Genomic DNA, 22,665 nt, shown 5'->3' with positions numbered 1-22,665 from the left:
AAGTTTCCGCGGCCCTCCGGGCGTCTAGGCTGGACTCAGAGCTCTGTGGCTTATGAACCCCATTTCCCCTCTGGTCAGGCTGTTTCTCTGTAAGGCTTTTCATTACTGCTGGCAAAATGCTAGATTCACTCTAGACAGTTTCAGATAATTCTTGCTGAAACATTTATTAAACATTTGTCAGCTGCATTTTCAGTCCCCAGGGCTTTTATGCTGTCATACTATTGACTAGACCCTTTAAGCTAGCTGTCAGTCTGTGCTTACTGCTGTAAATTATCATCTAACTTGATGTGCTGGATTGAGGATTGAAATCTAGAAATTAAACTTCTGCAGAAATGTAGAGTCTGCAAGAGCTCCAAATTTGTTATGGAAATAAGCCAAAAAAAATCAAAGTTTTTACTCTAATAAAACATCATATCTCAGCCTTGTAGAAGATTTTTAGCTTTTTTTCTTTCTTAAACAATGATTAAAGAAACGTTTTCTTTGCACACATTGCAGTACATTTGTTTCAATGTCTTAATGTAAAAATTTGTCATTCTGTAAAAGCTTAATAATGGATAAGAATACTGATGTGTCCATGAGGAAAAACAAAAGGTTTCTCCCCTTGCAGCTGTTTCTCAGGTTTTCTCCCCTGATCCATCATCCTCAGGAGGTTGAGGCCCTCCACTTTCACAGGGTAGGGAGCTGATGGTTTGGGGTTAGTGCATATGTTGTTGTGGCTGGTGCTCCTCATCTCCCTCCTCGCCCCAGCTTCCTTCCACATCCTGTGCTGTCTTGCCTTGTCCCTTCCACTCGGACCAGATGTTTTTGTGCAGTTTAGCAGCGCCGGTCTGAAGCGTTAATGCAGATGAAGAGCTGAAGGAGCAGCCAGGTGGAATGATGGGAAGTTTAGACCTCTGGGGATCAAGAGTGAGAAGGAGGGTGGGTGGACAGGGACAGAGAGTGAAAGAGCGAGAGAAAGACATCATACACAAGGGAGCCGCGACTGGGGAACACATTGACCTCAGCTTGGCATGCTCACAGAAGACAAACCTGCTTGCATTAATTATATTTCTCCTTCTCCTCTTCTTCTCTTCCTCTCACTGCGTCCGTCCTTCTGTCTGTCCATCGCCTAGTTGGAAGGGTCCTGGAAAATATAAACAGGATGCAGTCATGTCTGATCGTAAATCCCCTCTCGTCTGCTCCCTGGCCCGCAGCCCCGTTCCCCTCCAGCCCTCGCCACCCCAACTCCCGCCCAGATCCCCCCCTTTTAGCTCAGAAGAGGAAGCCAAGAGTTTCTGTGTGTGCGTCTGTGTGATGTGTGCACGTGTGCATCGGTAATGGTTGTCTAATATACTGTTACCCGACTCTGGGATGGGAAACGTGGTTGCGGGCTGGTTTTGTAACTACTAATCATTGTCCACATTTAGCGTGCAATTCACTCAGAAAAGACCTGTCCTCCCACCTGTAGGGGTTAAATCTGCACAGCTGGACGCAAGCTGATGCGCACATGTTTTTTTCTGCATTGTCGCAGTTGTAGTTTTTTGCCTTTCTCACACATTCTTCTCTGCCTATTTAGTAATGGTTGCATGTAATATTGCAACCAGACCTACTTGCAATATTGCAACCAGACCTACCCCGTTTTTCTTTAATGTGAATTGGAGGAAATTACAAGCAGAGAAAGGCCAAAAAGATTCCCTGTGCTCTCGACTGATTGTTTAGCGAAGTTTCAAATGTTTGTGTACTGTTGCAAATTTCTATCATGACCAGCATATCAAGCTTTTGCTATGATTTTGAAAACTCTTTTAGGGAATGCCACAAAACTTAAATCTGACATAACATCTTATGCTGAGGACAAGCTGCAGAAAAATGACCTTAATCAATCTTCATTTCCCTCTCTGATAGAGATAACAACTCGAGTGGTTGTTGACACAGAAGTCCTATGACAGGAAAGACGTTGATTTAAATCTTCTTATTGACTGTGAAAGACTGGAAGGAGAAAAGGAAGTTCCTGCAGCAATGCTTACATAGCTTCCTTTGAGCAAGGCACTTGACCACAACTTGGTGTCCAACAATAGAAGACCAAGAAGTTTTTCCGGGCAGATCCCCAGTGACAGAGGGTGAACTGTAGCTGAATAAAGTTGGAAAGTCAGAGGAGCCGCTGGTTTACTTTGAATGATATCCTTAATGTTCCTCAACATAGAAACACTGAAATCTCCTGGATAATTTTGAGGATACTATAGGTTTATACAGTTAATACCTAACCTTAACCTAATTATCTCAACGTTATTTTTGAGAAATCAAGTTTTTTTTTTTTTCACATTCTGACATTGGGATGGTGGATGGCAATCGATACAACAATACCTATGAACCTAACGGCCGTTCACACATACACACTCAAAAGCTGGGACAGCGATAGCCTGCTATACATTGTGAACGGGACCTGGCATTGCAGCCCAGCGCCGCCCGCTGAGCTACAGAGACTCCAAAATTCCCAAATGCTCAACCATGCGAGAGCCAATAATGCTCATTTTAATGCCAGAATGGCAGAAACGTTCAACCTGCCTCAACGTTTGCCAGACTGCACAGCGCTGCATTGGCCACTCAAATTCCAGAGATGTAAAACCCCTCCTTGTGATATTATAAAATGCTGCGCAGTGTTTTGCAGTCTTATATTTATACATTCAAACTGGACTTCTTGGATCGTATTTCATGTATCGCCGGTGTTTAAAACATCACACTCCCCACCAACACAGCCCTATGGATTTTTTTAATGCAGGGCTGGTTTTGGTCTAAGCTCCCATTTAGCCAAAATTGCTATGGAGAAGAACCCAGTTAAAGAGACAGTTCTACCCGAAATCAAAAATACATATTTTCCTCTTACCTGTAGTGCTATTTCACAATCTAGATTGTTTTGGTGTGAGTTTCTGAGTTTTGCAGATATAAACCCTTTTTTGAATATAATTAATTAATTACTCAAGATAATCCAAAGACCTTGTTGTGAGCAGTTTCATGTAGGAACTATCGGTAGAAAGAAAATAGTTCCTACATGAAACTGCTCTCAACAAATCAGATGATTCAACCAGGAGAGCTTCATCTCCATCAAAGCCTTGGAAATGCCCCCAACTGCCAGTTACCTAACATATCTATGTAGAACATGAATAGGACCTTTACTTTTGGAACCCTGAATGTACTTCACAGCTTTATAAGCATGATGCAGGAAGAGCATGCATGTTTAATAACCCTTCCTGTGATTTAAATACAAACTTTTTTGTGACTTCTGCTTTAGAAGTATGTGTTGTATGTCTGTACTCACTCATCACCTCTGCTTTTTGCAGAGCTGTCTGTTCCCAGATCTTTCTCCCTCAAACCAGTTTGCTATGACCTCTTTTGCAAGGTGAAACAAAGGCCCATTCTTGATATTGACGCATCGGTGTTTGTTTTGCTGCCATCTTTTTGTTCAGAGGCTGAAGTCTCTGGAACTGAGGGTATTCAAACCTTAAGCGCTTCAATTACTCTTCCCTTCCTTTCGGCCTACTTTCTTTTTTCCCCAATAATGCAGGCCCAATTATTTTCGCAGTCAAAAGAGGAATTAGTGTTCATTTTGAGATTTGCATTCGCTAGGCGTGTATCATCACAGCGTGTACAAGCCTGAATGTTTTGAGTACAAAGTTGGATTGGGTGCATGTGGGTTTGGAATGAAAACCCTCAAGCCACAACGACACTAGCATTGCTTCTTTAGGCAAACAAACACCAGTTTTATATTCCTTTTTATGCCTCAAATCACAGTCTTTTATTTTCTAAATGATTCACCTTTTCTGTTTCAGAGTAAACTAGTTTTTAATCTTGTGATCAAATGAGAGATTTAAAATGTGTAAACTCTCTTTCTACAGGTTTGCATGCACTGAAGCGAGCACTGGGAGGTTCCCACCAACCGTCAGACCAGCAGCTGACCGGGACGGTGACCGTCACTCTGCAGGACCTCCAGTGGGCCATGTCTGTTGTGAAGCCAAGCGCCATGAGGGAGGTCGCTATCGATGTCCCCAAGGTAGAGTAATGCTCTCAATCACCGCTCCCTCTGTCTCTCTGTCTCCCACATTCGCTCATAAACACACTATCTCTTTCTTTTAGACTAGTCGGAAAACCAACAACATAGCTTTTTAAACTCAAAAAGCAATACAAAAATGTCTTTCCCGCGTTCTAATATTGATACTAACTTGGTGCTTCCTTATTGCATGAATGAAACTATACACAAGTTGTAGCAGCTGCAAGTTTTTTGTGACCAATCAGTGGCGTTGCACACTGTAAACTCTGCCCCGATAGTATCTCTGGTTCCATCAGAAAGTACTACCTCCGCAGCTCCGTACAACCTTTTTCTCACCAGGAACTATGGCAGAGGAACTGACTTTAGTCCCTGGTTCCACTGGTCGAAACACAGGAACGGTTCCTGAGTTCCTGAAATGGTTCCTGGTCCCCTGGGAAGGTTCCTGTGGTGGAAACAGACTATCAGTGTAAATAAAGGGCTTTCGGCAGTTATTGTGGTCAAGGAATAAAAGAAAAGACATCAAATTGGAAAACTGATGCTTTCCAGGCCTAGAAAAAGGACAGATATAGTTCCTAAATCTTGCCAAAATGCGTCTGTGTTTTGTGTTGGTTAGATAAGAGGAGTTAAAGAAGTGCAGCTGGTCAAAAGAAGTAATTAAAGTTTTTCAGACATGAATACAGACACTATAAAACTAACAAATATAAATAGATTAAACAAAAGCAAGTGTAAACAGATGGGTTTTGAGCTGCTTTTTAAAGGTGTACCCAGATCTTAAGTCCCAAAGGGAGTGAGTTCCAAGGCTTAGAAGCCACAAACACAAAGTTTTAGTCTTAACTTTTTAGCCTGGAGCAAGGTACAATGAGCTGTGATCAGAAGAGATCTACTGGTGATAGAAGGCTACAGTAGCTAACAAATGTCAGAATTTGATAGGGAGCCAGTGTAAAGTAATCAAGATTTGTGTTACACAAGACATTTTTAGAGGACCTGGTCAAAAACTTTGTGGCGGCATTCTGGTCCACTTGTAACTGATACAGAGATGTCTTGTTAAGGCAAGTGAATAGGGAGTTAAAGAGAAAAGAGTGAATGATCATCTCCATCTCAGCTTGAGATACAATCGGCTTGAGTTTAGAAATGTTCCTCAGATGTAGAAAAAACAAAAAGAAGCTATCTAGGAGTAAAAAAAACAACAGAAAAAACCATTTGGTTAAGTTTCAACTGAGGCTGAGTGCTACATGTCATAGACTACTCAAGGAAAAAATATGCTAGGAAAAAAAATCATTAAGAGGCACATGGACAGGTCCTTGACACAATCTGTATTGGATCCTTTGTTTGTAATCAGCATTAGTTGTGTCTCAGTTTCATTCAGCCTTGCAGTGGCCCTGCAAGGTTGCAGGCTGGTTTGCATCACACAGTCTTTGCTTCATATTAAGTACAAAACAAATTTATAACCCAAACCGCGTCACCACTTATTGCCACAAGAAAAACTAAGAGCTCATCAACAGCAGCCTCCCTTTCCCTCCAATGCACATTCAGAAATCCCTTAACTACTCTTTGGACCACTGACCACAGAATCACCAGCACTTAAAAGATGGGGTCAGGCTGAGGAAGAGTGGAAATGACCCTTTGGCCATTTTACCCTCTACTGCAATGAAGATGAATCACTTTGCTCTCAGCGGATGGAGGAGGAGAGAGAGTGAGGGAGGGGAAGGAGGGATGAGAGGACAGTGGTGAGACTTCAGGATGTTTTGGAGTTTGCATGTGCAAGACATAACGGACAGGAAGAGGGCTAACATCATCCTCCACCGGTAATTGAAAGCAGATTGGGTCGCTGACGGTTCCTGCCAGCAACTTAAAAAAAAGAGAAAGAGAGAAAAAGAAACGTCCTTCCTATCCCTTCACCCCCACCCGCCCTCCCCCCTTCTCTCTGCAACACTCTGCACTGAGCTCACCCAGAGACGTTCAGTCCTTGCGGCCGGTTCCTGGAAACAAGAGAGAGGAGTGAGTTTGGGTTTGGAATTTTGTTCTTTTTTTTTTTATCCCCCTAGCGCAGCTCAGCTGAAAGGCCAGCCGCAGAGCCCCGGACTTGATTATATCCACATGAGTGCAAACATTTGTTTCTAATCCATTTTATATAAGAAACTTCCAGTGGTGCCGGATGAATACACGCCTCGAGTTCCTCGGAAACCTTCTCAGATCACGTATCTAGAGATTTGAGTTTTACAGATTATGCCCCTCAATTTATGTTGTATTTATATGTAAATAAATTGAAAGTTCATTCTTAATCCTTTGTTTGTTTTGTGACAGGACATTCTTCCTCGTTTTGACATATTTCTTGTTTACCCAGCATTGCTTTTTTTACATAATCATCCTCCACTGTGCAGTCTGGCTTTAATATTTTCATTTGGCAGCTGTATAACAAGCCCATTTATTCCTCCTTTTAAATTTACTCCTCGTCTCCCTTGAGTTTTTTTTGTCTGAGAAGTTCCCCACACCCTCCTCTCAACACCATCAAAGGGCCAAAGCCTGAGAGGCCCCTTGTAAAGTTCAGAAAACAACAGTAAAAGATAATAACTGGGTCTCGTACAAAAAGGAAGGGAGGGAAGAAGGGGGAAAAACGCAGCACAGTTAGGTGTGAGTCAAAACATTGCCTTCTAATTCCACAGACGCTTCATTCATGACAAAACACACCTTGCAGTTAATGTTACTTTATATTATTTCTTACAATGACTCCATTAAGTCTGCAGAGACTTAACCAAAAAAATGCAACAAAAAGGGGGAAGATGAGACGATGAGTGTTGTGTGTTGCACATCTGCTTCCTTCCTCGGTGGAAAGAGACGAGTGGTTGATTTGTGTTCAGATGATTGGCAGGTCTGAGGATGTTGTCGGTAAACTCAGAGGCTAGAGACCTTTTTAAAGCCCCAAAACCACAAAATCTGGTTCAGATAGCAGTTTCAGATTGCAAGTCATTCGAAGCATTTTTTAAATTTATGTTCTATACCTGATGAGCGGGGTTTACTCGCTCCACCTCCACTTACCACGTAAAGACAGTTCATATAATATTGGCTAAGCTGTCATGTCACAAATCATAGAAATGTTGATACTGAAGTGTTTTGTTATATTAAGCTGTACTGTTATTACTTATAGTAATGCAGCTGCAAGTAGAGACTTTTCTGAAATTGATGTTTTTTGTTGGAGCACTTGAGAAAACTCAGAAACTTCTGAGATTTCAGTGTTCCTTGCTCAATAGCAACCTTTTTAAACAAAGAACTACAGGACTAATAGGACATATGGATATTTTGGAATATAACAGATTTTAAGAGTATCATTGATGCACCAGCCACATTAATTTTCATTCTGTAGTGAAATGAATGGAAACGAAAGTATGATGGCAATCTAAATAACTTCTGATAATATACAGTACATTTAAACATAGTCAGCCGAATATGTCCAAAACATGCACATTGTCATTGACAAAACAATCTCAGCTCAAGGTCCACTAAATAGCATGTTCCGGAACTTTCAACAGTATCACACAGTCTTCATCAGCAGATTGCTCAGTTGTCATGAAAATGTAGTGTTTCAAACTTTGCATTACTTTGAGCACTGGAAGTACTCTTGTCCATGTTAGCTTAACTACATTGGTTGATGACAACAGAGTGATTCTGTCAAAAGTTCTGGCAAGCGAGTAAGTAATTATATTGCGTCATTTTGTTTAAGTCTACATTGAATTTAGCTTCTTGCATATCACGATCCATTAAATGCTTTTTGTATCACGTCTCTTCTGTCTCAGTTTCCTCTGCTTTTCATTCTTCATCCATCTCTTTACCCATCTGTCTCCTGCTCACCTGTTTCCTCCATTTCTCTCCCTATAAGCCCGTTTTACTGTTGCTTTTATCTCTCTGCACTTCTTATTTTATTTAATTCCTTTCTGGGCCTTCAAATGAGTGGTCTGGTTCGCTCGCCTGCTTCCGGCTTATCTCCTCATCTCTGCAACACTCCTCTCTCTCTCCCTTACTCTCCTCCCTCCCTTCCCCTCCCCTCCATCCGTCCTTTCCTCTCTCTTGCTTGGCGCTGTCCATAAATTGCTTTCGGTATTTACAGTATGTGGCCAGACGCCAGGTTTCCATTAGGTGCTTCGTTCCCCGGAGACGGTGCTGGTGGCCTGGGATGTGTTACCTCTGGATGGAGCTCAGGAGGGGGGTGAGGGGGGAATGAGCATGAGAGGGAGAGAGAGGGGAAGATGTGAAAAAGAGTGGTAAGCAACAGAGTTTAAGGGAGAGAGCAAGAGATGGCGTGATAGTGAGGGTCAAATGAGAGAAAGAAAGAAGGGAGTGCAGTAGAGATAAGATATGAAGATAAGAAACAGAAAGATGGGGGAAAGAGAGGAAACAGAAGGTACATGAACACTGCATTTACATGCACTTACTGTAAGTGACTGTTGGTTTGCCGCAGTTATCTGATTAGGGCTGCAACTGAGGATTATATTGATTATTGATTAATCAAATGATTTATTTTTCGAGTAATCGTTTAGTCAAGAAAAAATAAGAAAATGATGAACAATGACCATCAACGTTTCCAGAGCCCAAGATGACATTGTCAAATAGCTTTTTACAGTCCAAAACTAAAAGATATTCAGTTTACAATCATAAAAAAGTGAAAACTTGAAAAAATATTCACATTTAAAATGATGACATTTTTGCTTCTTCTACGATTAATCAATGTTCAAAATTATTTGATTTTGATTAATCAACAAATCATTCAGCACAAAACCTGGTTTCTTAAATGCCATTTATACTTGAAACCCAGTTTCAGTAATCAGGGTAAGAATCCACCACTGAACTGTCCTCTCTATACTTTAAAGGGGTGCTCCAGTGATTACTGCAATTGTGTATCAATTGTAAGGTCGTAAACTGACCTTCAATGTGTAAAATCAGTGGAATGCCCCTTAAAAATAAGCCATTGTTCAAAAAAAGGCCAGGGATAGGGGAGAAATCTGATTACTGCTGTACTGCTTGTATATGCAGATCTTAGTGTAACCAGGCTTCTACAGTGCATGTAAACACATTGTACGACTTCCTGCATAACCTGATTTCTCCCACTAACCCGATTTCTTCTGTGCATGTAAATGTACTCAGAGAGAGAGCCAAGTTTGGGAAGAAAGAAAAGGAGTACAGGAGATAAGACAGAAAGATAGAGAGAAAGAGAGGGTATGAAGGTAGATCAAAAAAAGAAATAGAGGAGAGAGAAGGAGGGAGAGAAAGATGGGGGGTTGTAGAGGAGGAGGAAAAGACGGATGGAGGGAACAGAGTTGAGAGGCCTGAGAGGGTTTTGGATGAGGGCTTCTCTTCTTATGAAGGCTTCTCTTCTTATCTACTTTCCTCTGGTTGCTCACTGCCGGACTCTCTCCCTCCCTTCTTCCCTCCTTCCATCTGTCAGACAGACAGCTGTTGGCTGACTCCCTCTGTTGTTGTTCACTCCGTCCAGAGTCTCCCTGATTCACCCCGAGCCCTGCGTTCCTCCATCTCCCTCCAAATATGCTTTTATATTTCCTACCCTTACCCTCCATCTCCCCCCGACCCGTTCATCAGACTGGAAGAACTTGCAGTTCTCTGCAATTTACTCGGGCGGTCAGAAAGTTAAAAAGGTCCTCCGTGTGGGTTACATGAGAAAATCAGTGACATCAGTGTGCAATCAGAGTTTGTTTGGTCTGTTGCATTTATTGTTGGCGATGTGTTTGAGCTGCAACAGATTAGAACTGTATGATACTTCAGAAGAACCCGAGTAAGTTAGAGCAGTATATTAGTTCAATACATATGATACATTTTGTTTGATTGCATGTTATTGTGTGATTGATTCTTTTTCTACCACCTCTTCTTGTCTACTACAAAATCTTGTTTTTTCTACTGCTGCATCTTCTTCTTCTACTTCTATGTCTTCTTTCTCTTCTTCTATTTCTTCTGATTGTCCTTTATTTTTATCTTTTATTATCATTTATGAATATTTTTAACCAGGGGTTAAAGGGTCTTTATTGGGCATTTGATCTTGTACATGCTTCATGTAACTTGCAACAGCACTGCAATGTAAATGTAAAATAAAAATAAAAAAACATTTCAACTTATTAAAAAACAAAATTCCCTCACAAAAGTTCCCTCATTTTACGTTGTCATCTTCTTCCAGGTTCACTGGTCAGATGTTGGTGGGATGGAGGAGGTGAAGCTGAAACTGAAGCAGGCTGTGGAGTGGCCTTTGAGGCACCCTGAGGCCTTCACCCGCATGGGGATCCAGCCACCTAAAGGAGTACTGCTCTATGGGCCCCCTGGCTGCTCCAAGACCATGATAGCCAAGGCCCTGGCTAATGAAAGTGGGCTCAACTTCCTGGCTATTAAAGTGAGTTTTCATCAGTGAGTCATAATTCTATTTTCTCAGAGTGGTAACTTTTATTTTCTTTGTCTAGACAAGATACAGAAAATCCTTTGTTTTCTGGTGTGCAGTGTGTGATGAGTTCCAATTGAAGGAGGGTATGGGCAAAAGGTTATTGTTTTTCCCAGTTTTTATACATAAAAATGAACAAATAATGTATTACAGGTGTATCATATTCTGGTTGAGTGATGTGCCAAAACACTGCACGTGACTCAGTGGAAAAAAAAAGACTTCAGCTCAGTTATGATGCAGGTTTTCAGAAGTGATACCATAAACTTGACGATTGATGATCTGTTGATTCAATCTCATCTCACAGTCTAGCCCTTTTTAGTTCAACCTTTGTATACAACTTAACCTAGTCGGTACAAATTGTATTATTTCTCCCAGACTTTACTAAGGAAAGTTGCTGAAATGAAAGTGATTTGGTATAAAACACACTTCTCACCTGTCTATATAAAGAGCAGTAGAAGATAAATTGTGCTGTTTATTATTCTGTATTTAAAAATGGTGGAGAGGTTGAACTACTGTAACCACTAACAGTTATACAGTTTTCCCCTTTATTTTCTCTTAATTAGCTTTAAGTTTGGAAAAAAACATCTCATTCCACACGACATTGCTGACAGTAATCTACATACTGAAATCTACATATTTCATACGCAGTATATCGAATATGTCCAAATAGTAGTGGAGACGTTTCCTTGATGACCTGGAGGCCATCTGGCCGCCCAACTTCCTCTGCAGAAAGCTTCCCTGTCTGACCTTTGACCCTGTGTTTGTTCCCTCTCATTCATCACCCCATCCTCTGCCACCCCCTCTGTCACCCTAACCTCAGCCCGTCCAGACCTGGTTGACAGAGATTGATTGATCAACTTGTTGAATTTTTGATCAGTGAATACTTCCAAAGCTGTTGCCATGCGAGACTGGAAGCTTCGACAGAATCTCTCAACCAGGGTCATTAAGCCTTCTGCAAATGCGGGTGTGATTTGCAAGCTTGTTTGTTTTGTTTCATTTCGCAGTGTGATGTTGTGGAATGCACAACAGAGAGACAAAGTCACAAAAGTTTTCTTGAACTGCAGACAAACGTAACCTCCAATTATGTCTACACTTTACTCTTATCCAGAGCAGAACTTGAGACTGACCTTAATTTGTATATGTCCACCGTTATAGGAAAATAAATTGAATGTGCAATTGAAATTCCACAACACTGTCTAATCGTGAATTCACTTGAAGTCATTGCAGTTCAGTTCAATGCTGCTTTATTAATCATACATGGTGTAGTTCAAATCATAATAATTGGTGAAAGAAATGACAGAAAAGCACATCACATCTCAACAGAAAGTGGATGTATTTTTAGATAAATGCATTAACATTTGTATGTTTGTGATATTAGATAAAGGTGAGTCAGAGGTCATCAATCACACGAACACATTTTGAACAAATTTTAATAGAAGCGTCATCTTGTTTTCAAATGGCTCCTGATAAGACATTACATTTCACAAATGTACAATAGCTGAAATTTAAAATGTTATCACTTTCTCTCTAGTGTTGGAGACATTATCATTGTTGTTGAATTATGTATTGTGTTTGATACAAAGGTGATAAAAAAAGAGTCGCACTATAATCCTGTGCATAGGAAGAGTATCTGCTTCATAAAATGGTAAAAATACAACAACAAAAAAAACACATCCTGTCCCTCCTGCTGAAAGCTGCTCTACAGCATCTGCAATAACAGTATCAAGTTTTTCCAGTGCAGCGGTTGCTTTGACATAGATACCTTATCCAGATTTAAATGTGGATACTTTAAGGCTCAGCCTGTTTCCTCTGTGTGAAAAAGCCCTATTATCATCTTGTCAATTTCAGTTTCCTCCCACTGCAGCCACTCAAACACACGCACATCCGCAGATGCATATGTGCACACAAACACACACTCACACACCGCTTGTATCTCTACAGTGTCAATGGTTTTAAACTCACCATGTCCAGCACTTGGCTCTGCCACAGAGAGAGGAACCTGGGATTAATGAGTCAACCTCCACACTTACTGCAGGAGACAAAAGGGCTGGGAGTTAAGTGTCGACTCCTCCGTCAGCCCAGAGGTGTTGAAAGGGTGGATTGCAGGGGAGGAAGTTCTTGTGAGGGCTGAGTGGATGTTTATCTGCTTGTTAGCCAGGGAGAGAAGAGGGAGGAAAGGACTGAAGGAAAAACACAAGACAGAGAGAGGGTATAGCAGGTTCAGTTAGTAGCAGTATTTGTAATGAGTAAAATTAGTGGTGGTAGTAGTGCAGGTAGTGTTGGGTGGAATAGAAGAAGCAGAGGTTTTTGTGGCAGTATATGTGTCCACACTAGCCAGCTAAATCTGAAAAACGCAGTTAGTATATGACAACAACATGTTGCATAAATGTCTTTATGACACTTATAATAGCTTAATCTCTTCTTCCTCCAAACCATGCTTTACATCAATTATCTGGTAGTACAGACAGACTGGTCATTACACTGAGTCTTGGCTGATTAAGGCTCTCTCTCCTGCGAGCCGTCATCACTTATATTGTGTTTCAATACATCTGAATTCACTATTTAGTTGTCATTGACATATTTTTCCATTTCTGTTGTCTGGTTGAGAACCTTAATTCCTCCTTTATTCTCAAGAATGCATCTGACAAAATATATACTGATATTTAACATGAATGATCAAACCTGACATTTAGCCTGTGAGAACATGCCAAAGATGATATTTTATTTCATGTGTAGCGATAACAACAGTCGTAATAATAGCAGTGGTAGTAGCAGTACTAGTATTACTGTACTAGCAATGGTGGGGAAACATGGTACTGTAGCGTTCTGTAGTGTTGCCAGCTGAACCTCAGACATTACACACAAACATAAACCAGTACACAGTGTACAGTGAACATTAAAACAGCACCTCGCAATTACACCACAAAAACCTTGCTGTCCTTCATGACATTCTCACGCTGTGTTATCACTGTTACGCTCTGTTCCTCTTTTTAGTTTCCAAAAGATGCCACACAACAGCAGCCGCTTCTCTGGTCTTTCAGAATGTTAGCTCTCAGTTTAAACCATCTACAAACACAGTGCCACCAGGTGATACTTCACAAAACATAACCATGATTAGCCATGGTGAGTCATGAGTGTCCTGAAGAGGATGGCATATTTACCGCTGCTCGAAATCAGATACTTTAAACTCAACCTCAGACATGGTCTCCGTTAGTTCAGCGTACTTTTTTCTTTACATCAGCATTTGATTTTGCAATGAAACAAAGCATAGCACTCTAGCTTGATTAATATAATGCAGTTCCTAAACATTTCTAGTTGTCAGCATGTCAAATTATAGACCAAATGTTACCACTTAAATATCATTTAAACTTGATTTTTTTTTAGGGTCCAGAACTACTAAGCAAGTATGTTGGAGAGTCTGAAAGATCCGTGAGAGAGGTGAGTACATTTAATTTCTTCCCTGATTGTTTGTTGATACTATTGGTATGTTGACATAAAGTTATGCAAGCTGACATTCTTTTCTGGGCCACGTTGACCGATCCAAACTAAGTGTTAAAAACGTGGTGCCTTTGTAAATATTTTTAGTTGTTGATGTAATGAACGGATGACCTGAGATGTAATTTATGAGCGTAATGAGTGCTGTATTTCCTGTTTATGTTTGTGCTGAGAATGATTCATTGGTCCTGTTTAAAGATTTGTCCCATTTTCCTCTTCTCCATTGTTGCTAACACTACTTGCAGGTGTTTCGGAAGGCAAGGGCTGTTGCTCCCTCCATCATCTTCTTTGATGAGATTGACGCTCTCGCCAGTGAAAGAGGAAGGTACAGTACGTTACTTTTCTTATCACCACAGAAAAAGGCCTAGCATTAGAAGAAATGAATGGCAAAAACTCAGTTCCTGCCCTGTAGATAGATTTTCACTTCCTCTCTGAAAGTTCCTTGGGGGATTGTTCACTGTTGACCACTGCTACCGTCAACTGTTTACTATTTTCAGCACTGTGGTCATTCATTGTCCAGCGATGACAAATGGACAGTCATCGCTGCGGTCTGCTTTAATTTACCATCCTTTGCCTGTGTCCCAACTTGTCTCACAAAGATTCACTTATGAATGGATGGAGCAAACATCCCAAAAAGTCTGCATGACTGCCCTATCAAAGCCAGCTACTCAGTTCCCATGGTGTCCTCTTAGACTTTTGCGGCTTTTCTCTGACGGTGAACACAGAACACAGTCTTGTCCGGAGGCGCTTTAGTGGGATGGCACTGGGAACATCTGTGGCTTAAAGGAAAGAGGACGGGGGGCGGACAGAGGACACAGGCCGGAGGCACACAAACACTTCATTGTGCCCGTTCATGGCAGATGGGGAAGGCCAAATATGCAGCATGCTTCCTGGTAAACCAGTCAATGAAACTAAATGTTGTAGGAAGGAGCACAGAAAGGCCAACAGGCCGTCCCTATAACTTTTCCATGTGGGTCCTCGGTCAGATGCTTCAAATGCTATACAGCGTCTAAGACATAACATATTTTGACATCTTGGTTTTTGTTAAAGTGCCTCTGATCATGAAATGAAGAATTATATTTTAACTGTTTGTGTTAAACAAACTTCCCTATACTATTCCACCTCATCTTTTCTCATTAGAATCACCACCATTCACTACATTACATTTTCTCAGTACAGGTTTTCTTAACAGAAATATTTGGTTTCTCCTCCAAGAAAAAAGATTTTGTAAATCCCAATAACTCAATTCCAGTATCCCTTATCCAGTATATGGTATGCTGTCAACTATAGGTGTAACAATTTATTTGTTACATTGATGCATTTATTATATCGTTATGCACATTCAATACACTGATGTGCTAAGAAACAATCAAATTGAATTTATTTAGGTTTGACGTTTTTAAACCCTTTGAATCGCAATAATCAAATCAACGCTACTTCCTTCTCTGTCACGACTGAAACCGGTGCCATTATTGTGACTACTACTGCTGTCAGTAATATTAATATTACCACTACTACTGCTGATGTCACTGTCACTGTTTAAAAATGTGAGAAATAGTTAAATTTTCCATATACTAGATAGTCAACCTTTTTTAAATGCTTCCATATTGTCAACACATACTAACCAAACCACTCTAAAGTCTTCAGTGCTTTGTATCATCTCATAATATTTAGTGAAATAATAGAAACAGTAATATTTATGTCTTATTTTAGAGTAGTCTTTAAAACACGATTCTTCTGTGAATTTTTCACCAAGTAGGACATTAAGGATAGTTTCACATTTCACATACATGTTTCTTTAAGGGGTTTACCACGCTGGCTAATGCTTATATAATCATCTTTCCAGAATGAAATCAAATTGAGAAAAACAGCAATATCTCTAGAAATTAATCACTGATTTTTAAGAATTAAATTGAATTGCTGGTATGTTAGTAATTTGTGCAACCAGTACTGACTTTTCAATACTTAGTCTCGCTTTCAGTGCCTTGTTTCGGTTTTTCAAGATTGACAGGATGTTTTGTATTTGGGCCACTAGTCCTCTTTTCCACCATCTTTATTTTTGACACTATTTTTCTACCCTTATATCTCATTCACTTAACTCTTCCAAACTACTAAACTAGGTATGACAGGCCATTCTGCAGACAGTGCTTTAGAGTATGCATTTTCCCAAAAAACCTGGAACACAGTTTTTGTACTCTGATGTTTGGTGCAGTCATGGCTCATTTCCAGTGTACAGGATATGACTCTATTGCAACTTGTCTTCATCAATCGAGTTTTTGTCAGTGGGACTGACACGTTCCCTCTGCTTTTTTCAGTATGATTGAGTTTCCCCCTTTTTATCTTGATGTGCACTTTTGTGAATACTCTGATTCTCCACCCAGCTGTAGCCAGCTTTCACCAATAATGCAGTACAGCGTGAGAGTTTGTCAGCTGGCTGCGATGGACGTGGGGCTGGACCCGCGCCTCGGACCACTCGCCATTTTAAAAATGCACTTTGCGCTGATCTATAAAGGTTATTTATTGGTCTTCACTTCCTGCCATGTTTAATCAATGAAGTGGCTCACGCACGCCGCAAGAATTGAAAACTGTTGACACAACCAGACAGCCTCTGCTGTATAGTGGATGTGTGTGTGTGTGTGTGTGTGTGTGTGTGTGTGTGTTTGTGTGTGTGTTTTTTCCCCCTCTCGAGGCAGGATATGAGAAGCACCTGTAAATCTGTCAGCCTACCTGCCACGAGTCCAAACTGGTGGAATGAAATGAAGACAGGAAGAGAGGCAAACTAGGGAAGACAAAAACAGACAATGAATGTTAGATAGGGGCAGATGAGAAAAGACAAAAACATGTTCAGGATTGAATGAATTGAAAATAAACTGACTGCATCCCTGACAGAGAACCTAGAAAAGAAAATGGAAGATAATTATGAGTAATGAAAGAAGTATTGTTGGATTTGAAAAGAACAATAAGAGAGTAAAATGAAAGTCCAAAGTGCTTTCTCTCTCCCTTGTTGTCTCTGTCCCAGCTCTCCTTTTCTATCTTTCCTCATTTTCTTTCTCCCTCTCTCTCTCTATAGTGCCTCTTTTTCTGACACCCTCTCTCCTTATGTCTCTCCCTCTATTGCTCACTCACTCCACTTTCTCTCACCACCTTTATTCTTTCTCTCTCCCATATTTTTTCACCTCATAATCTCTCTCATACCCCTTTTCTCTCCAATTCATCGCTCTGCCCTCTTTTCCCTAATCCTCTTCCCTCTGTCCTTCTCTCCCCACTATCTCCCCTCACCCAAACTTTCTCTCTCTCTCCCTCTCTCGTTCTCTCCCTTCATATCTCAGTGACAGAGCGCCTTTGTGTTACTCTGCAGCCTTGTCTCTGCTAATGACGTCTGGCACTTCCGCTGGCCCTGTCAACAGAGACTGTGTGTGTTTGAGCTGAGAAGGGTGGCTCTCTGCACTGCGTTATGGAAAATAACCACCTTATACTAACACATTGATGAGTTTCTTAAAGGATAAGGCTGGTGATATTATATATTATATTTTTCTTACTGTCAGCAAATCCTACTAAAAGTATTGCCGGTGTAGCCAAAGCATGTGCCATAGAGCTCCATTGTTGTCCAAAAACTATTAAAAAACACATCAATGAGCCACACTGTTGCACTGGGTGATATGTTCCTTCATTACCATGAACACACACGCTGTAGTTTATTTGGAGTAGCTCCCACATTCAACGTCCTGCTGCCCCAAATACTCTGGAGCACCAAATGTATATTAATCCACTGCTGAAAATAGTCCCCATAAAGTGCACCATTTTCTCCAGTTTGAGTAACAGTTGCTAAAAACCACAGTTCCCAGCCATTTTATTATTTATTTTGCCTTTTTTAAAAATGAACCATAATACCCATTTGTTTGATCATTTCTTTAAAAAAAAAAATAGGGGGTTGGTGAATCTTTTGCATTTTGTTTTTCTCAAAATTCTCAATAATTTGAGTTGTACTCTGCATTACATGAAATGTGTGCATACACATCACATCAAGTTCATGGGAACACAATGAAGGCAATGTCATAATGAAAATACATTAAATGACTATCAGGGCTGTCACGTACCATTCAAACATCACAAAAATTAAGTATCCGATCTGTAATGATTGGACCGAATACAACGTTTACATTGCATAAGCCACCGGTCAATGCCTTGTACTTCAGCAGGGGGCGTTCCTAAAAAGCATTGTCACTGTGTTACAGTGCCGTTATCATGACAACAAATCTGATGTTATCTGTTAGCTTGTTAAGTGAGGCAGCGGATGCACTGCAAATGAACGGCACAGCGTCAGTTCTACAACGTTTAGGAGGGTTGCGTTCATGGAAAACTGGGTGGGATAATCTCCAGCACTACATTTACAAGTCCAAACAAGGTGACATATTTGTTAACTTTGTCTAAAGGAAGGCTGCTTTATTTGAGAGGGATGATGTGTTTTCTGGTGCCTTGTTTTGAGTTGCAGTTCAGTAGACGTCATTGGCAGGAAAGCTCACTTTTGCTGCCAAATCTTTTTTTTTTTTTTTTTAAGAATTGTGCTAATGAAAGAACCTGCTATCAGAGTGTCAGTGAAACTATTCAAAAGTTCCCTAGTAGCATTCAAGAACTGGAGGATTTTCATCATTACATAACACAGCAAATATTAATGATGAATGAGAAAAGTTTGAGGCATGTGTTGTATTGGACTCCTGAGAGCAGGAGTGAATGATGATGATATTTGTATCCTTCATGAACTCATTCATCCATCATACATTAATTTCCATTCTCTCTCTTTCCCTCCATCATTCCATTTGTCTCTTTTCTATACATATATCATCTTTCCACCCTTGTTCCCTTCATTTCTTTACAGTACGTGTGTGCTGTCCGTCCTCCCATCAGCCCATCCATCCATCATCTAACTCTAATTCATCACTTTACACCATCAATAATTTCCTTTTTCCCCCAGTTTCAGACTAATTTGCAAGCGTCCATTTCCCTCTCCATCATCCATCCTTTCATTCAATCGCCCATCCACACATCAGTCTAATCTCTGTTTCCCTCTCTTTTGATCCTGTCCACTCATCTATCTTATGTTCTCATCCACCCCTTCAGCTCCTCGGGCTCCGGCGGTGTAGGCGATCGGGTTCTGGCTCAGCTCCTGACAGAGATGGACGGCATCGAGCAGCTCCGAGACGTCACTGTGCTGGCCGCCACCAACCGGCCCGACATGATCGATAAGGTAAACAGACGCCGGCTCTCTGTCTTTATCTCTCCTTCCTCCTCTTTGGTCTCTGATTGATAAGGTTGAGGGGATGTTGTGTGTTTGTCTCTCTCGTCTCCTCCTTTCCCTCCCTTCCTCTGTTGTACATGATTGATAAGGTTAAAGCTCACTTACTCCAGTCTGTCTTCCTCGACTCTGTCTTTGGATGCAGTCACTGCTTTGTTTTGGTGCAGCTGAATTAGATGCTCGAGCACACCTTGCTTGGTTAAAATGATTAAAATTGAGACTGGAATAAGTTTATTATCTGTTGCTGCCTTCACAACTACGTTTGGATTCTTATAGCCACTTTCATTTTGGATCTCCTTCCCAATTGCAAAATACCCAGATTTGCTAAGTCTCTTATCAAACATTTTATCTCTCCAATGACGTTTGGTCGGTCCACAACAATAGTCCAAACGGAAATATCTTAATAACTATGGGATGGATTGCCATGAAATTTTGGACAGACATTTATGGTCCCCAGATGATGAATTCTAATGACTTTGGTGATCTCCTGACTTTTCATCCACTGTCACCAGCAGGTCAAAGTTTTCACTTTCCAGTGAAACTACATTTACTTAATGGATTGACACACATTTTGGTACAGATATTCATGGTTCCCAGACTAATTATCCTAATGACTTTGGTGATCCCCTGACTTTTTTCTCTACTGCAACCATGAGACAACACCGCATTTATGGTTTTGAGTGAAGCGTCTCAACAACTTTTGAATTGCCACCTCAGGATGAATTGTAATAACTTTGTTGATCACCTGACTTTTTTTTTTGCCATCATCAGTTCAAAATTTCAATTTGTCCAGCTCTTTGGTTTATGGTAAATGACTGTACTTATATAGATCCTTTCTAGTCTTCCGACCACTCAAAGCTCTTCACGCTATATATCACATTCACCCCATTCACACACTGCTCCAAAGAAACTAACTTATTCACCCACACACCGAAGGCATAGTCTTCGGCAAAAATTTTGGGTTCTGTATCTTGCCCAATGACACTTGACACTTGTGGGCTGGGGGAAGCCGGGATCGAACCGCCGACTCTCCTACTAGTGGACGACCCGCTGTACAGCCACAGTCGCCTCATGGTCAGGTATTGTGACCAAATACCTGCAAAACTAATGGCATTCCCATCAGCCTCAGCTGCACTTTGTGTTTAGTGCTAATGAAAAAAATCTTAGCATGCTAACGTGCTAAACAAAGATGGTGAACAGGGTGAACATTATTACTACTCAGCCTCAGGATGTTAGCATTGTCATTGTGAGTATATTAGCATGCTGACGTTAGCATTTAGCTCAAGAGCTGCTAGCATGGCTATAGACTCTTGGTCTTAAGCAATATAAAAAAAAATTCAGGTAACATTAGCAAAATTCAGATTTTTAGCTGGCACTGAAACTTGCTTTTGCAATGTCAAATTCAGGACAATTTCACAATTAATCTTTGATTCATATATCTAACTACAGGAGTTCTGTAGTTCTAACTACAGGTTCTGAGCATTAATTAGGCTCAAGCCAAGCCAATTACAGAAGAGTAACAATTTCACTTCCGATACAGTCAATTTACAATGCACTACAGGTGGGACTGAAATGTTTTTTTTCTTTCTTTTTCCCCTCTGTGAAAATTTCAGAAAATGAAGATGCTTCTGTTAGTATTTTTATTCCTCTAACCCCCCTCCAATTTCTATTTTTCTACCCTTTTATCTCCTTCTCGTCCTCTTCCCATCCACAAAAGCTTTCTTTGGTCTCTTATCCACACATCTCCAACCTAATGAAATTTCCTGAGTGCTGATCAAAGACGGAGTCTGCGGCTTGTCAAAAAGGACACAGGAAAGGAGAATGTTGATGCGCTTTTTAAGCTCCTGCTCAAGCTGCCGTCTGTCTCTGTCTTTCTTCCATTTTTTGTCTTTGGGTCTCCTCCTCAACTTACTTAAATATACTTTCATATCTCAGATGCCTTAAAATAAGTGTTGTATTCTAAAATAGCATATCCATAATTGAAATATAATAATAACAGCACCTAAACTTATGGTGCAATTGCTTTTGAAGTAATTTTACTATTGAACTATTTTATTTAAAGGGCAATTCCGGGGATTTGTCAACCATGGGCGTTTTTCCCATGGTGTTATTTTTGTCCAACATGACATAAAACATAAAAACATTTTATCCACCCCCTCTATAATAGAGATTTCGGAAACATGAGCTCTGGCAACAAAAAAGTTGCCGTTCCAGGAGACTATCTGTAATAAGTGAAAGCTTTCAGAAGTGTGCGCTCCTTGTCCCAATTGATAAGCATTTTAAAGTCAAAAGAAATATAATAATTAATATATTTTATTCTTAAGTAAAAGTGAGGGATTTTTCTTTTATCTTTCATAGGTCTAAGTCCATATTTCACTTTTAGCAGTTAACAGAAACCAGGTTTTTCATTTACATGATGTTTGAGACATCAGATTACTCTAGAAAGCCGATTGTAATCCAACTGTAATGTTACTTAAGACCATGTAAATACACTGACTGGGCATATTGCACACCATACACCTCCACTTTGAAGATAGAAACTTCATATATTTTGAGCTATTGACAATTTTCAATTTCAAATGTTACTTGAAATTGGTCTTTTCTATTAAAATCATTACATATTTTCCTTATCTATTCATCTCCATACACTTGCTATTCCCTTACTCTTTCAGCTATTCTATACAATCATAATTTTTTAACCCTTTATCAACTTTATTTTTTATACTTAATAATCACATATCTCAACTAAGAAAATAGTGTAGAGTTGCGCATCTGCAGCTGTTTTATGTAAACTGGCAACTACTCACTGCAAATCTATCCTTACTTGGAGATAGTCCTTGGAGAAATCCTCCACATACAAATTCTGGGTAATTCCCTCCCCAAACACTACACCCCTGCCCCATTTCTAGCCCACTTGTGGAGAATTGATCCATCGCTGTGGTGGGGGAATGACAGCAACTTCCTCCACCTCTGCAAATGGTTGCCATCTCATTTCAAACTCCATTAGTGGTATGGCGGCTAAGAAACAGCCTGAGAGTGTGTTTGCATATGTATGTATATCTGAGAGGGGAAAAGATGAATAAAGAGAAAAAGAGAACTAGAAAGAAACTCTCTACACAGTAGGTAGGGGGTCAAGCCCCTGGGTGGACAGATGGGAAACCCCAGGCGTCCTTCCGCAAGCTGGCCTCCCTCTCAGGAAGTGGTCTCCTGGGCAGCTGAGAAATCAGATTACCTCCTCCTTCCCGCACACCCTAGTGTGAGTGTGAGTGTGAGTGTGTGTGTGTGTGTGTGTGTGTGTGTGTGTGTGTGTGTGTGTGTGTGTGTGAGCAAGGTTCAAGTCATTTGAATGAGGAACCTTTGACATGCATTGGGAAAGAAAACTGCCAAATGGACAGATAGGCACCCCACGTTCGCCCCCCACCT

The 22,665-nt window shown here is 40.6% G+C and overlaps 1 protein-coding gene and 1 long non-coding RNA gene across 6 annotated transcripts in view; one reads left to right on the top strand and one right to left on the bottom strand.

Moving 5' to 3' along the window:
• The window catches only part of spata5 (spermatogenesis associated 5), a 113,359-nt gene that overhangs the window by 17,836 nt on the left and 72,858 nt on the right, over nt 1–22,665 (top strand). For all 4 annotated transcript variants that reach the window (XM_044204413.1, XM_044204411.1, XM_044204412.1 and 1 more), the window contains 5 exons: nt 3,870–4,024; nt 10,200–10,409; nt 13,839–13,892; nt 14,195–14,274; nt 19,068–19,194. In XM_044204413.1, coding sequence (XP_044060348.1) covers nt 3,870–4,024; nt 10,200–10,409; nt 13,839–13,892; nt 14,195–14,274; nt 19,068–19,194 — 626 coding nt within the window. The remainder of the gene's footprint in view (nt 1–3,869; nt 4,025–10,199; nt 10,410–13,838; nt 13,893–14,194; nt 14,275–19,067; nt 19,195–22,665) is intronic.
• Nucleotides 380–6,247, bottom strand: LOC122879893. 2 transcript variants are annotated; one of them, XR_006378804.1, is made up of 3 exons: nt 4,358–6,247; nt 1,030–1,123; nt 380–893 (listed from the first exon to the last, which is right to left on the bottom strand). It is a non-coding gene; the product is annotated as an uncharacterized LOC122879893 (long non-coding RNA). The 2 variants fall into 2 exon arrangements; XR_006378803.1 differs by lacking the exon at nt 4,358–6,247 and having other exon boundaries at nt 1,030–1,236.

The sequence above is a fragment of the Siniperca chuatsi genome, linkage group LG8, assembly GCF_020085105.1.
Source record: "Siniperca chuatsi isolate FFG_IHB_CAS linkage group LG8, ASM2008510v1, whole genome shotgun sequence".
Taxonomy (NCBI): Eukaryota; Metazoa; Chordata; class Actinopteri; order Centrarchiformes; family Sinipercidae; genus Siniperca; species Siniperca chuatsi.
The sequence above is the reverse complement of the archived record's forward strand: the minus strand, read 5'-3'. Positions and strand labels throughout refer to the sequence as shown.